This window comes from Eulemur rufifrons, chromosome 21 (assembly GCF_041146395.1).
Source record: "Eulemur rufifrons isolate Redbay chromosome 21, OSU_ERuf_1, whole genome shotgun sequence".
Classification (NCBI taxonomy): domain Eukaryota; kingdom Metazoa; phylum Chordata; class Mammalia; order Primates; family Lemuridae; genus Eulemur; species Eulemur rufifrons.
The window spans coordinates 26,461,357-26,475,904 of record NC_091003.1 but is presented as its reverse complement, the minus strand read 5'-3'; the positions used below and the strand labels follow the sequence as shown (position 1 = coordinate 26,475,904).

At 44.0% G+C, this 14,548-nt stretch overlaps 1 protein-coding gene across 1 annotated transcript; it reads left to right on the top strand.

Annotated features, from left to right (window-relative positions):
• Positions 1 to 10,036: 10,036 nt before the first annotated feature.
• Positions 10,037 to 13,873, top strand: LOC138401666 (conserved oligomeric Golgi complex subunit 5-like). The gene is given in 5 exon segments (XM_069497162.1): positions 10,037 to 10,048; positions 11,319 to 11,447; positions 12,162 to 12,507; positions 12,510 to 12,653; positions 12,656 to 13,873. Coding segments are annotated over 5 exon segments (1,677 nt in total). The 3' UTR covers positions 13,702 to 13,873.
• The last annotated feature ends 675 nt before the right edge of the window (positions 13,874 to 14,548 follow it).

Here is a 14,548-nt window from a genome sequence, read left to right as displayed (position 1 = left end):
CGTGGGCTCAGTTAACTGACTAGTTCAAAGAGTTATGCCGCAGAGCTTTTGAAATGACCACTGGCATGAGAATTATGTGACAGTTTTTGCAGCACCTTTCACCATAATTGCGACAAAGTTCATCTGTGCCTCCTTAAACCCAAGATTGCTGCCACGGAGAAACGTGTCCTGAGGCCTAGGTCACTTGCTGTTGCCAATACTTGGTATGGCAGTCTGGCAATAAGCCCGTCTGTTAGGTATAATTACACAATCCTATCTCCATTATTTTAAAAGGCAGAGGACCTTTCGCCAGATAGCATAAGGATGAGTCGCTGGAGGGGACGTTTTGTGTGGGGTGGCAGGGGCGAGGGCAGGCCATCTGTCAATCTGATGGGTTATTTTTGTTATCCCTGGAGAGGAGAAGTGGGCATGTGTGTTGCAGACAAAAAGTGCGGATGCTGTTTCAGTCTTAGACAGAAACAGGTCCGCACTTTTCAGCCTGTTCCTTTAAGAATCCATTGATTCATCACCTGGGAATCCACCATTGTTCTCTAGATCCCTCTCTGCGTGGGCACAGATAACTGGCTTGTTCCAAGAAGAATGCTGCAGAGCTTTTAAATTAACCAGTTCGTTGAGAATTATTTGCCAGGTTTTCACCACGTTTCACCATAACTGTAATAATGTTTGTATGTGCCTCCATAAACCCAATATGGCTGCCACGGACATTACTATGCTGAGGCGTAGCTGACTTGGTGTTGCCTATTTTTGTTAGTGGAGACTGACAAGAAGGCATTCTTCTAAGTATCATTACACCATCCTTTCTCCATTGTTTAAAAATGCAGGGAAATTTTGCAAGTTAGCATAATATTTAATATCTGGAGGGGACGTTTTTTTTGGTGGGGTCGTAGTGGGTGGCAGGGTTGGGCCCTTTGTCAGTTTGCAGGTTTGTTTTTATTATCCCCAGAGAGGAGAAGTGGGTATGTGTGTGGCAGAGAAAAATTGCGAATCCTCTTTCAGGTACTGAAACAGGATCCCCACTTTTCACCCCGTTCCTTTAAGAATCCTTTGCTTCATCAGCTGAGAATCCACCATGGTTGTCTACACCCCTCTTTGCATGAGCCCAGAAAACTGCCTGGTTCCAAGAACTATTTCACAGAACTTTTGAAATAACCACTACGTTGAGAATTATTTGCCAGTTTTTGCAGCACCTATCACCATAATTGTTATAAGGTTCACCTATGCCTCCTTAAACCCAAGATGGCTGCTACGGAAATAACTATGCTGAGGCGTAGCTGACTTGGTGTTTCCTATTTTTGTTAGTGGAGACGGACAAGAAGCTATTCTTCTAAGTATCATTCCACCATCCTTTCTCCATTATTTAAAAATGCAGAGAACATTTTGAAAGTTAACATAATAATTAGTAGCTGGAGGGGACTTTTTTTTTTTTTTGGTGGGTTCGGTGTGGGTTCGGGAGGGCAGGCCCTCTGGCAGTTCGCTGGTTTGTTTTTATTATCCCCAGAAAGGAGAAGTGGGCATGTGTGTGGCAGGTGAAAAGTGCGGATCCTGTTTCAGTCTTAGACAGAAACAGGATCCGCACATTTCACCCCATTCCATTAAGAATCCTTTACTTCAACAGCTGGGAATACACCATGGTTTTGTAGGCCACTCTATGCTTAGGCCCAGAATACTGCGTGTTTTTATGAAGTATTCCACAGAAATTTTGAAATAACCACTATATTGAGAATTATTTGCCAGTTTTTGCAGCACCTTTCACTATAACTGTCATAAGATTCGACTCTTCCTCCTTAATCTCGAGATGGCTGCCATGGACAAAACTATGCTGAAGCCTAGCTCACTTGGTGTGGCCGATTCTTGGTACTGGAGACTGGCAGGATTACATTCTTTTAAGTATTATTCCACCATCATTTCTCCACTATTTTAAAAGCCAAAGCACGTTTCTGCAGTTAGAATAACAAGGAGTCACTGGAGGGGAAGTTTTTATGTGGGGTCTGGGGGGCTGTTGGGGCAAGCCCTCTGTCAGTTCTGTGGTTTGTTTTTATTATCCCCAGAGAGGAGAAGTGGGCATGTGTGTGGCATGTGAAAAGTGCGGATCCTGTTTCAGAGACTGAAAAAGGATCCGCCCTTTTCATCCTGTTCCTTTAAGATTCCTTTGCTTCATCAGCTGGGAATCCACCATGGTTCTCTACACCCCACTATGCGTGGGCCCACTTAACTCGCTAGTTCCAAGAAGTATGCCACAGCGCTTTTGAAATAACCACTACCATGGAAATTATTTGCCAGCTTTTCTAGCACTTTTACCATAATTTTGATAAGGTTCATCTGTGCTTCCTTAAACCTTAGATGCCTGCCACGGACAAACCTATACTGAGGGCTATCTCGCTTGGTGTTGCCAATACTTGCTACGGGAGTCTGACAAGAATCCAGGCTTTAAATTATCATTGCACCATCCTTTCTCCCTTATATTAAAAGGCAGAGCAACTTTTGGCAGTTAACATAAGGATGAGTCACTGGAGGGGACGTTTTTGTGTGGGGTCGGGGTGGTTTGGGGGACAGGCCCTCTGTCAGTCCGGCGGTTTGTATTTATTATACCCAGACAGGGCAAGTAGATATGTGTGTGGCAGGTGAAAAGTGCGGAACCTGTTTCAGTCTTACTGAAACAGGATCCGCACTTTTCAGCCTATTCCTTTAAAATCCGTTGATTGATCAGCTAGGAATCCACCATGGTTCCATAGACCCCTCTATGCGTGGGCAGAGGTACCTGGCCAGTACCAAGATGTATGCTGCAGAGCTTTTGAAATAAACACTACGTGTAGCATTATTTGCCAGTTTTTCAGCACAAATCACCATAATTGTCATAACGTTCGTCTGTGCCTCCTTAAACACAAGATGGCTGCCACGGATAAAACTATACTGAGACCTAGGTAACTTCGATTTCACGACACTTGTTACTGGAGCCTGCAAGAAGGCCATTCTTTTAAGTATCATTCCACCATTCTTACTCCATTATTTTAAAATGCAGGGGACTTTTGCAAGTTAGCATAATAATTAGTAGCTGGAGGGTACGTTTTTTTTGTGGTGTCGGTGTGTGTGGAAGGTGCAGGCCATCCGTCAGTTCGCTAGTTTGTGTTTATTTTCCTTAGAGAGGAGAAGTGGGCATGTGTCTGGCAGGTCAAAAGTGCCGACCCCGTTTCTGTCTCACACAGAAATGGGACCTGCACTTTTCACCCCGTTCCTTTAAGAATCATTTGCTTCATCAGCTGGGAATCCACCATGGGTCTCTAGAACGCTCTATGCTTTGGCCCAGTGAAGAGGCTAGTTCAAAGAATTATGTCACAGAGCGCTTGAAATAACCACCACCATGAGAATTATTTGACAGCTTTTGCAGCACCTTTCACAATAATTGTGATAAGGTTCATCTGTGCCTCCTTAAACCCAAGATGGCCACCACGGACAAACGTGTGCTGAGGCCTAGGTCACTTGCTCTTGCCAATACTTGGTATGGGTGTCTGGCAATAAACCATTCTTTAGGTATAAGTTGACCATCCTATCTCCATTATTTTAAAAGCCAGAGGACCTTTACCAAGATAGCATAAGGATGAGTCCCTGAAGGGCACGTTTTTGTGTGGGGTGATGGGGGGCGGGGGCAGGCCATCTGTCAATCCAATAGGTTGTTTTTGTTATCCCTAGAGAGGAGAAGTGTGCATGTGTGTTGCAGGCAAAAAGTGCATATAGTGTTTCAGTCTCGATCTGCACTTTTCAGCCTGTTCCATTAAGAATCCTTTAATTCATCACCTGGGAATCCACCATGGTTCTCTAGAACCATCTATGCGTGGGACGAGGTAACTGGCTCGTTCCAAGAAGTATGCCGCAGAGATTTTAAATTAACCAGTACGTTGAAAATTATTTGCCAGGTTTATAGCACGTTTCACCATAATTCTGATAACGTTTGTATGTGCCTCCTTAAACCCAAGATGGCTGCCATGGACATAACTATGCTGACGCAGAGCTGACTTGGTGGTGCCTATTTTTGTTAGTGGAGACTGGCAAGAATCCATTCTTCTAAGTATCATTCACCCTTCCTTTCTCCATTATTTAAAAATGCAAGGAAATTTTGCAAGTTAGCATAATAATTAGTAGCTGGAGGGGACGTTTTTTTTTGTGGGGTCGGGGTGGTTTGGGGGACAGGCCCTCTGTCAGTCCGGCGGTTTGTATTTATTATGCCCAAACAGGGGAAGTGAATATGTGTGTGGCAGGTGAAAATTGCGGATCCTGTTTCAATCTTAGAATGAAACAGGATCTGCACTTTTCAGCCTGTTTCTTTAAAAATCCTTTGATTTATCACCTGGGTATCCACCATGGTTCCCTAGACCCCTCTATCCATGGGCCCAGTAAACTCACCAGTACCAAGTTATATGCCGTAGAGCTTTTGAATTAAATACTACGGATAGACTTATTTGCCAGTTTTTGCAGCACATATCACCATAATTGTGATAAGGTTCGTCTGTGCCTCCTTAATCCCAAGATGGCTGCCACGGAAAAACGTGTGCTAAGGCCTAGGTCACTTGCTGTTGCCAATACTTTGTATGGGAGTCTGGCAATATGCCAGTCTTTTAGGTAAAATTTCACCATCCTATCGCAATTATTTTAAAAGGCAGAGGATCTTTCGCCAGATAGCATAAGGATGAGTCGCTGGCATAAGGATCGACGTTTGTGTGTGGGGTGGCCGGGGGCGTGGGCAGACCATCTGTCAATCCGATGCATTGTTTTTCTTATCCCTTGAGAGGAGAAGTTGGCCTGTGTGTTGCACTCAAAAAGTGCAGATCCTATTTCCGTCTTAGACTGAAACAGGATCCGCACTTTTCAGCCTGTTCCTTTAAGAATCCTTTGATTCATCACCTGGGAATCCACCATGGTTCTCGAGACCCCTCTATGCGTGGGCACAGGTAACTGGCTTGTTCCAAGAAGTATGCCGCAGAGCTTTTGAATTAACCAGAACGTTTAGAATTATTTGCCAGCCTTTCAGCAGGTTTCACGCTAATTGTGATAACGTTTGTATGTCCCTCCTTAAAATCAAGTTGGCTGCCACGGACATAACTATGCTGAAGCGTAGCTGACTTGGTGTGGCCTATTTTTGTTAGTGGAGACTGACAAGAAGCCATTCTTCTAAGTATCATTCCACCATCCTTTCTCCATTATTTAAAAATCCAGGGAAATTTTGCAAGTTAGCATAATAATTAGTAGCTGGAGGGGACTTTTTTTTTTGTGGGGTCGGTGTGGGTGGGGGTGGCATGCCCTCTGTGAGTTCGCTGGTTTCTTTTTATTTTCCCCAGAGAGGAGAAGTGGGCATGTGTGTGGCAGGTGAAAAGTGCAGATCCTGTTTCAGTCTTAGACAGAAACAGGATCCGCACTTTTCACCCCGTTCCATTGAGAATCCTTTGCTTCATCAGCTGGGAATCCACCATGGTTCTCTAGACCCCTCTATGCGTGGGCCCAGAAAACTGCCTGGTTCTAAGACGTATTCCACAGACCTTTTCAAATAACCACTAAGTAGAGAATTATTTGCCAGTTTTAGCAGCACCTTTCACCATAATTGTCATAATGTTCATGTCTTCCCCCTTTATCTCGAGATGACTGCCATGGACAGAAATATGCTGAGGCTCAGCTCACTTGGTGTGGCCAATACTTGGTACTGGAGACTGGCAAGAATACATTCTTTGAAGAATCATTCCACCATCCTTTCTCCACTATTTTACAAGCCAGAGCACCATTTGGCAGTGAGAATAACAAGGAGTCGCTGGAGGGGAAGTTATTATGTGGGGTCTGGGGGGCTGGGGGTCAAGCCCTCTGTCAGTTCTGTGGTTTGTTTTTATTATTCCTAGAGAGGACAAGTGCACATGTGTGTGGCAGGTGAAAAGTGCGGATCCTGTTTCAGTAACTGAACTGAAACAGGATCCGCACTTTTCATCCTGTTCCTTTAAGAATACTTTGCTTGATCAGCTGGGAATCCAGCATGGTTCCCTAGACCCCTTAAGACATAGGCCCAGGTAACTGGCCAGTACCAAGATGTATGCCACAGAGCTTTTGAAATAAACACTACGTGTAGAATTATTTGCCAGTTTTTGTAGCACATATCACCAAAATTGTGATAAGGTTCATCTGTGCCTCCTTAAACATATGATGGCTGCCAGGGAGAAAACCATGCTGAGGCCTAGCTTACCTGGATTTCATGACACTTGTTACTGGAGCCTGGAAGGAGGCCATTCTTTTAAGTAGCATTCCACCATCTTTTCTCCATTATTTTAAAATGCAGGGAAAATTTTGCAAGTTAGCATAACAATTAGAAGCTGGAGGGGACTCTTTTATTTTTGTGGGGTTGGTGTGGGTGGGGGGCACTGGCCCTCTGTCTGTCGCTGCTTTGTGATTATTTTCCCCAGAGAGGAGAAGTGGGCATGTGTGTGACAGGTGAAAAGTGCGGATCCCGTTTCTGTCTTAGATTGAAACAGGACCTGCACTTTTCACCCCGTTCCTTTAAGAATCCTTTGATTCATCAGCTGAGAATCCACCATGGGTCTCTACAGTGATCTATGCGTGGGCCCAGTTAACTGGCTAGTTGAAACAATTATGCCGTAGAGCTTTTGAAATAACCACTACCATGAGAATTGTTTGACAGCTATAGCAGCACCTTTCACCATAATTGTGATAAGGTTCATCTGTCCCTCCTTAAACCCAAGATGGATTCCACGGACAAAGCTATGCTGAGGCCTATGTCACTTGCTGTTACCAATACTTGGTATGGTAGTCTGGTAATAAGCCAGTCTTTTAGGTATAATTCCACCATCCTATCTCCATTATTTTAGAAGGCAGAGGACTTTTCGCCAGATAGCATAAGGATGAGTCGCTGGAGGGAATTTTTTTGTGTGGAGTGGTGGGGGCCGTGGTCAGGCCATCAGTCAATCCGACGGATTGTTTTTGTTATCCCTAGAGACGAGAAGAGGGCATGTGTTTTACAGGCAAAAAGTGCGGAACCTGTTTCAGTCTTAGACAGAAACAGGATCCGCACTTTCCCCCCCCCCCCATTCCATTAAGAATCCTTTGCTTCATAAGCTGGGAATCCACCATGATTTTCTAGACCCCACTATGCGTGGGCCCACAAAACTGCCTGGTTCCAAGAAGTATTCCACAGAGCTTTTGAAATAACCACTGCCATGAGAATTATTTGCCAGTTTTTGCAGCACCTTTCACCATAATTGTCATAATGTTCGCCTCTTCCTCCTTAATCTCGAGATGGCTGCCATGGACAAAACTATGCTGAGGCCTAGCTCACTTCGTGTGGCCGATGATTTGCACTGGAGACTGGGAAGAATACATTTTTTTAAGTATCATTCCACCATCCTTTCTCCACTATTTTAAAAGCTAGAGCACCTTTCGGGAGTTAGAATAACAAGGAGTCGCTGGAGGGGAATTTTTTATTAGGGGTCTGGGGGGCTGGTGGGGCCAGCCCTCTCTCAGATCTGTGGTTTATTTTTATTATCCTCAGAGAGGAGAAGTGAGCATGTGTGTGGCAGGTGAAAAGTGCTGATCCTGTTTCAGAGACTGAAACAGGATCCGAACTTTTCATCCCATTCCTTTAAGAATCCTTTGCTTCATCAGCTAGGAATCCACCATGGTTCTCCACACTCCACTATGCGTGGGCCCTGTTAACTGGCTAGTTGAAAGAAGTATGCCGCAGAGCTTTTGAAATAACCACTACCATGTTAATTATTTGCCAGCTTTTCCAGCACTTTTACCATAATTTTGATAACGTTCATCTGTGCTTTCTTAAACCCTAGATTGCTGCCACGGACAAACCTATACTGAGGGCTACCTCGCTTGGTGTTGCCAATACTTGGTACGGGAGTCTGACAAGAATCCAGTCTTTTAATTATCATTGCACCATCCTTTCTCCCTTATATTAAAAGGCAGAGCAACTTTCGGCACTTAGCATAAGGATGAGTCACTGGAGGGGACGTTTTTGTGTGGGGTCGGGGTGGGTGGGGGACAGGCCCTCTGTCAGTCTGGCGGTTTGTATTTACTATGCCCAGACAGGAGAAGTGGATATGTGTGTGGCAGGTGAAAAGTGCGGAACCTGTTTCAGTCTTAGACTGAAACACGATCCGCACTTTTGAGCCTGTTCCTTTAAAAATCCTTTGAATCATCAGCTGGGAATCCACCATGGTTCCATAGACCCCTCTATGCATGGGCCCAGGTATCTTGCCAGTACCAAGATGTATGCGGCAGAGCTCTGGAAATAAACACTACGTGTAGAATTATTTGCCAGTATTTTCAGCACATATCACCATAATTGTGACAAGGGTCGTGTGTGCCTCCTTAAACACAAGATGGCTGCCACGTAGAAAACTATGCTGAGGCCTAGCTCACTTGGATTTCACGACACTTGATACTGGAGCCTGGAAGGAGGCCATTCTTTTAAGTATCATTCCACCATCCTTTCTCCTTTATTTTAAAATGCAGGGAAACTTTTGCAAGTTAGCATAATAATTAGTAGCTGGAGGGGCCTTTTTTTGTTGTTGTGTCGGTGTGGGTGGGGGTGCAGGCCCTCTGGCAGTTCGCTCGTTTGTTTTTATTTTCCCCAGAGAGGACAAGTGGGCATGTGTGTGGCAGGTGAAAAGTCCAGATCCCGTTTCAGTCTTACACTGAAAGAGGACCCTCACTTTTCACCCCATTCCTTTAAGAATCCTTTGCTTCATCAGCTGGTAATCCACCATGGGTCTCTGTACCGCTCTATGCGTGGGCCCAGTTAACTGGCCAGTTCAAACAATTATGCTGCAGAGGTTTTGAAATAACCACTACCATGAGAATTATTTGACAGCTTTTCAGCACTTTTCACCATAATTTTGATAAGGTTGATCTTTGCCTCCTTAAACCCAAGATGGCTGCCACGGACAAACGTGTGCTGAGGCCTAGGTCACTTGCTGTTGCCAATACTTGGTATGGGAGTCTGGCAATAAGCCAGTCTTTTAGGTATAATTCCATCATCCTATCTCCATTATTTTAAAAGGCAGAGGACCTTTCGCCAGATAGCATCAGGATCAGTCGCTGGAGGGGACGTTTTTGTGTGGGGTGGTGGGGGTGGGAGCAGGCCATCGGTCAATCCGATAGGTTGTTTTTGTTATCCCTAGAGAGGAGAAGTGGGCCTGTGTGTTGCAGGCAAAAAGAGCGGATCCTGTTACAGTCTTAGACTGAAACAGCATCCGTACTTTTCAGCCTGTTCCTTTTAGAATCCTTTGATTCATCACCTGGGAATCCACCATGGTTCTCTAGACCCCTCTTTGCGTGGGCAAAGGTAATTGGCTTGTTCCAAGAAGCATGCCAGAGAGCTTTTGAATTAACCAGTACGTTGAGAATTCTTTGCCAGTTTTTCAGCACCTTTCACCATAATTCTGATAACGTTTGTATGTGCCTCCTTAAACCCAAGATGGCTGCCACAGTCATAACTATGCTGAGGCGTAGCTGACTTGGTGGTGCCTATTTTTGTTAGTGGAGACTGACAAGAAGCCATTCTTCTAAGTATCATTCCAACATCCTTTCTCCATTATTTAAAAATGCAGAGAAATTTTGCAAGTTGGCATAATAATTAGTAGCTGAAGGGGACGTTTTTTGTTTTTTTTTTTTTTTGTGGGGTCCTTGTGGGGGAAGGGAAGGCCCTCTGTCAGTTCTCTGGTTTGTATTTATTATCCCTTGAGAGGAGAAGTGGGCATGTGTGTGGCAGGTGAAAGTGCGGATCCTGTTTCAGTGTTAGACAGAAACAGCATCCGCACTTTTCACCCCGTTCCATTAAGAGTCCTTTGCTTCATCAGCTGGGAATCCGCCATGGTTCTCTAGACCCCTCTATGCGTGGGCCCAGAAAACTGCCTGGTTCCAAGAAGTATTCCACAGAGCTTTTGAAATACCACTACGTTGAGAATTATTTGCAAGGTTTTGCAGCACCTTTCACCATAAATGTATTAAGGTTCATCTCTTCCTCCTTAATCTCGAGATGGCTGTCATGGTAAAAACTGTGCTGAGGCCTAGCTCACTTGGTGTGGCCGATACTTGGTACTGGAGACTGTCAAGAATACATTCTTTTATGCATCATTCCACCATCCTTTCTCCACTATTTTAAAAGCCAGAGCACCTTTCGGTAGTTAGAATAACAAGGAGTCGCTGGAGGGAAAGTTTTTATGTGGGGTGTAGGGGGCGGGTGGGGCAAGCCCTCTGTCAGATCTGTGGTTTGTTTTTACTATTTCCAGAGAGGGGAAGTGGGCATGTGTGTGGCAGGTAAACAGTGCGGATCCTGTTTCAGAGACTGAAACAGGATCCGCACTTTTCATCTTGTTCCTTTAAGAATCCTTTGCTTGGCCGGGCGCGGTGGCTCACGCCTGTAATCCTAGCACTCTGGGAGGCCGAGGTGGGCGGATCGTTTGAGCTCAGGAGTTCGAGACCAGCCTGAGCAAGAGCGAGACCCCATCTCTACTAAAAATAGAAAGAAATTATATGGACAGCTAAAAATATATATAGAAAAAATTAGCCGGGCATGGTGGCGCATGCCTGTAGTCCCAGCTACTCGGGAGGCTGAGACAGGAGGATCCCTTGAGCCCAGGAGTTTGAGGTTGCTGTGAGCTAGGCTGACGCCACGGCACTCACTCTAGCCTGGGCAACAGAGTGAGACTCTGTCTCAAAAAAAAAAAAAAAAAAAAAAAAAAAAAAAAAAAGAATCCTTTGCTTCATCAGGTGGGAATCCACCATGGTTCTCTACACCCCACTAAGCATGGGCCCAGTTAACTGGCTAGTTAAAAGAAGTATGCCGCTGAGCATTTTAAATAACCACTACCATGGAAATTATTTGCCAGCTTTTCCAGCACTTTTTCCATAATTTTGATAAGGTTCATCTGGGCTTCCTTAAACCCTAGATGGCTGCCACAGACAAACCTATACTGAGGGCTATCTGGCTTGGTGTTGCCAATACTTGGTATGGGAGTCTGACAACAATCCAGTCTTTTAATTATCTTTGCACCATCCTTTCCACCTTATATTAAAAGGCAGAGCAACTTTTGGCAGTTAGCATAAGGAGAGTCACTGGAGGGGACGTTTTTGTGTGGGGTCGGGGTAGGTTGGGGGACAGGCCCTCTGTCAGTCTGGCAGTTTGTATTTATTATGCCCAGAATGGGTAAGTGGATATGTGTGTGGCAGGTGAAAAGTTCTTATCCTGTTTCAGTCTTAGACTGAAACTGGATCCGCACTTTTCAGCCTGTTCCTTTAAAAATCCTTTGATTCATCAGCTGGGAATCCACCATGGTTCCCTAGACCCCTCTTATACTTCTCCATCTATTCACCAAGCTGTAATTGCTGAACAACTAGCAAAACTTGCCCAAGGAATCAGTCAGTTGGATAAAGAACTACACCTACAGGTTGTTGCAAGACATGAAGATTTACTGGCACAAGCAACTGGTATTGAGTCTTTGTAAGGTGTTTTTCAGATCATGCAGACAAGAATTGGCGCTTTACAGGGAGCTGTTGATAGGATGAAAGCAAAAATTGTTGAGCCATACAATAAAATAGTAGCCTGTACTGCACAACTAGCAAGACTTCAGGTTGCCTGTGATTTGCTTCGGAGAATTATTCGCATTTTGTATCTCTGTAAGAGACTCCTAGGACAACTACAAGGAGGAAGTAGAGAGATAACAAAAGCTTCTCAGAGTCTCAATGAACTTGATTATCTTTCTCAAGGAATAGATCTTTCTGGAATAGAAGTAATAGAAAATGATCTGCTTTTTATTGCAAGAGCTCGACTTGAAGTGGAAAATCAAGCTAAGCGCCTACTGGAGCAAGGTGTGGAGATTCAGAATCCTACTCAAGTCGGAACAGCTCTTCAGGTTTTCCATAATCTTGGAATTTTGAAGGATACTATTATCAGTGTTGTGGATGGATATCGTGTTACTTTAGAGGAAAATATCAAGAATGCGTTAGACATCAAAGTTTTGACTCAGCCTTCCCAGTCAGCTGTGAGAGGGGGTCCTGGACGATCTACCATGCCAACCCCAGGAAATACTACAGCATTTCGTGCTTCCCTCTGGACCAATATGGAGAAACTTATGGATCTTATTTGCTCTGTTTGTGGACAGGTACAACATCTACAAAAAGTATTAGCCAAAAAGAGAGACCCTGTTTCTCATATTTGTTTCATTGAAGAAATACTTAAGGATGGACAACCTGAAATTTTCTACAAGTTTTGGAATTCAGTTACTGAGGCACTTCCTTCTCAATTTCATGGGACAATAAACACTTCTGCGTTTTTGAAACAGGCATGTGAAGGAGAATACCCTAAATTATTGCATCTCTATAATGACTTCTGGAAGCGTCTTCAACAATACAGTCAAAATATCCAAGGGAATTTTAATGCAAGTGGAACTACAGACCTCTTTGTTGACCTACAGCACATGGAAGATGATACACAAGATATATTCATACCAAAAAGCCAGATTATGATCCAGAAAGGGCTTTGAAAGACTCACTGCAGCCCTATGAGGCTGCTTACCTGTCAAAATCCTTATCCCGGCTCTTCGATCCTATCAACTTGGTGTTTCCCCCTGGTGGTCTAAATCCTCCTTCCTCTGATAACTTGATGGTATCATTAAAACTATAGCAAGTGAACTAAATGTAGCTGCTGTTGATGCAAACCTCACATTAGCTGTGTCAAAAAACGTGGCAAAGACCATTCAGTTATATGGTGTAAAATCAGAGCAGCTTCTTTCCACACAAGGAGATGCAAGTCAGGTGATTGGGCCTCTTACTGAAGGACAGAGAAGAAATGTGGCAGTAGTGAATTCACTGTACAAGTTGCACCAGTCAGTAACAAAGGTAGTTTCCAGTCAGAGCTCGTTCCCACCGGCAGCTGAGCAAACTATAATTTCAGCCCTAAAGGGGATCCATGCTCTTATGGAAAATGCTGTGCAACCCTTACTGACTTCAGTGGGAGATGCTATAGAGGCCATGATCGTCACCATGCATCAGGAAGATTTTTCTGGGTCACTATCCAGCTCAGGAAAGCTAGATGTTCCTTGTTCTCTGTACATGAAGGAGCTACAAGGTTTCATTGCCAGAGTTATGAGTGATTATTTTAAACACTTTGAATGCTTAGATTTTGTCTTTGATAACACTGAAGCTATTGCCCAAAGAGCAATTGAACTTTTTATCCGCCACGCCAGTCTCATCAGACCTCTTGGTGAAGGTGGGAAAATGCGACTTGCTGCTGATTTTGCACAGATGCAGTTGGCTGTGGGTCCCTTCTGCAGACGAGTTTCCAACTTAGGAAAGTCCTATCGAATGCTGAGGTCATTCAGACCACTGCTCTTCCAGACAAGTGAAAATGTGGCCAATAGTCCTACACTCGGGGACATCATTCCTTTCAGCATCGTCATTCAGTTTTTGTTCACAAGAGCACCTGCTGAGATGAAGTCCCTGCTCCAGAAGGCAGAGTGGTCCCACGCACGCTTCTCTCAGTGGCTGGACGACCATCCGTCTGAAAAGGACAGGCTCCTCCTCATCAGGGGAGACCTGGAAGCTTACGTCCAGACAGTGAGAAGTAGAGAAGGCAAAGAATTTGCACCAGTTTATCCCATAATGGTTCAGCTGCTTCAAAAAGCTATGTCTGCTCTTCAGTAACAATATGAAATCCAATCTCCACTTCGTGCTAACCCATTCATAGTCGGCAGTTAAGTAACACATACTCTAAAATTTAGACAGCAACTATTTACTATTTTCAGAATGTAATGGATTTTTCTGTATTTCCTGTTGATCTTTATTTACCTCTTTAGCACTTCTACTTTAAGTAGCATAAAATGTCAAAAGATTCATCATCACAGCCTTTAAAATTCATGGACCTGGTTATTCCAGAGAGATTATTTTTTTCCTTTCAGACTTTTGTACAAGGCTAAAATTTCTTTATCACCTAAGTTCCACTATGGGTACATCTACACAAAGTCCCCATTGCTTCTAAAGGGATATGAACAAGTTACAGGTAGCCTGTTTTTCCCAAGCTGCCCTCTTCCTGAGCTCAGTGGTTCCCAAATATGGCTGCACACTGACAACACCAGGGGAGTTTTAAAAAAATCCTGATGCGCGACTTACACTCCATAGTAATTAACCTGTCTGGGAGAGGGAGTGGGAGCCAGGCATCAGTATTTTTTTTTTTTAAATCCCCACAGTGATTCCAATATGCAACAAAAGTTTGGGAACCACTAACATATTCAAAATTAAGATGTAGGGTTAAATGTTCTTGTTTAAATATGTCATACTGAATCTTTAAATAAAGCAAGGCTTTCTCAAAAAAAAAAAAAAAACATACAACTTGGCCAGTACCAAGTTGTATGCCACAGAGATTTTGAAATAAACACTACATGTAGAATTATTTGTCAGTTTTTGCAGCACATATCACCATAATTGTGATAAGGTTCGTCTATACCTCCCTAAACACAAGATGGCTGCCACGGAGAAAACTATGCTGAGGCCT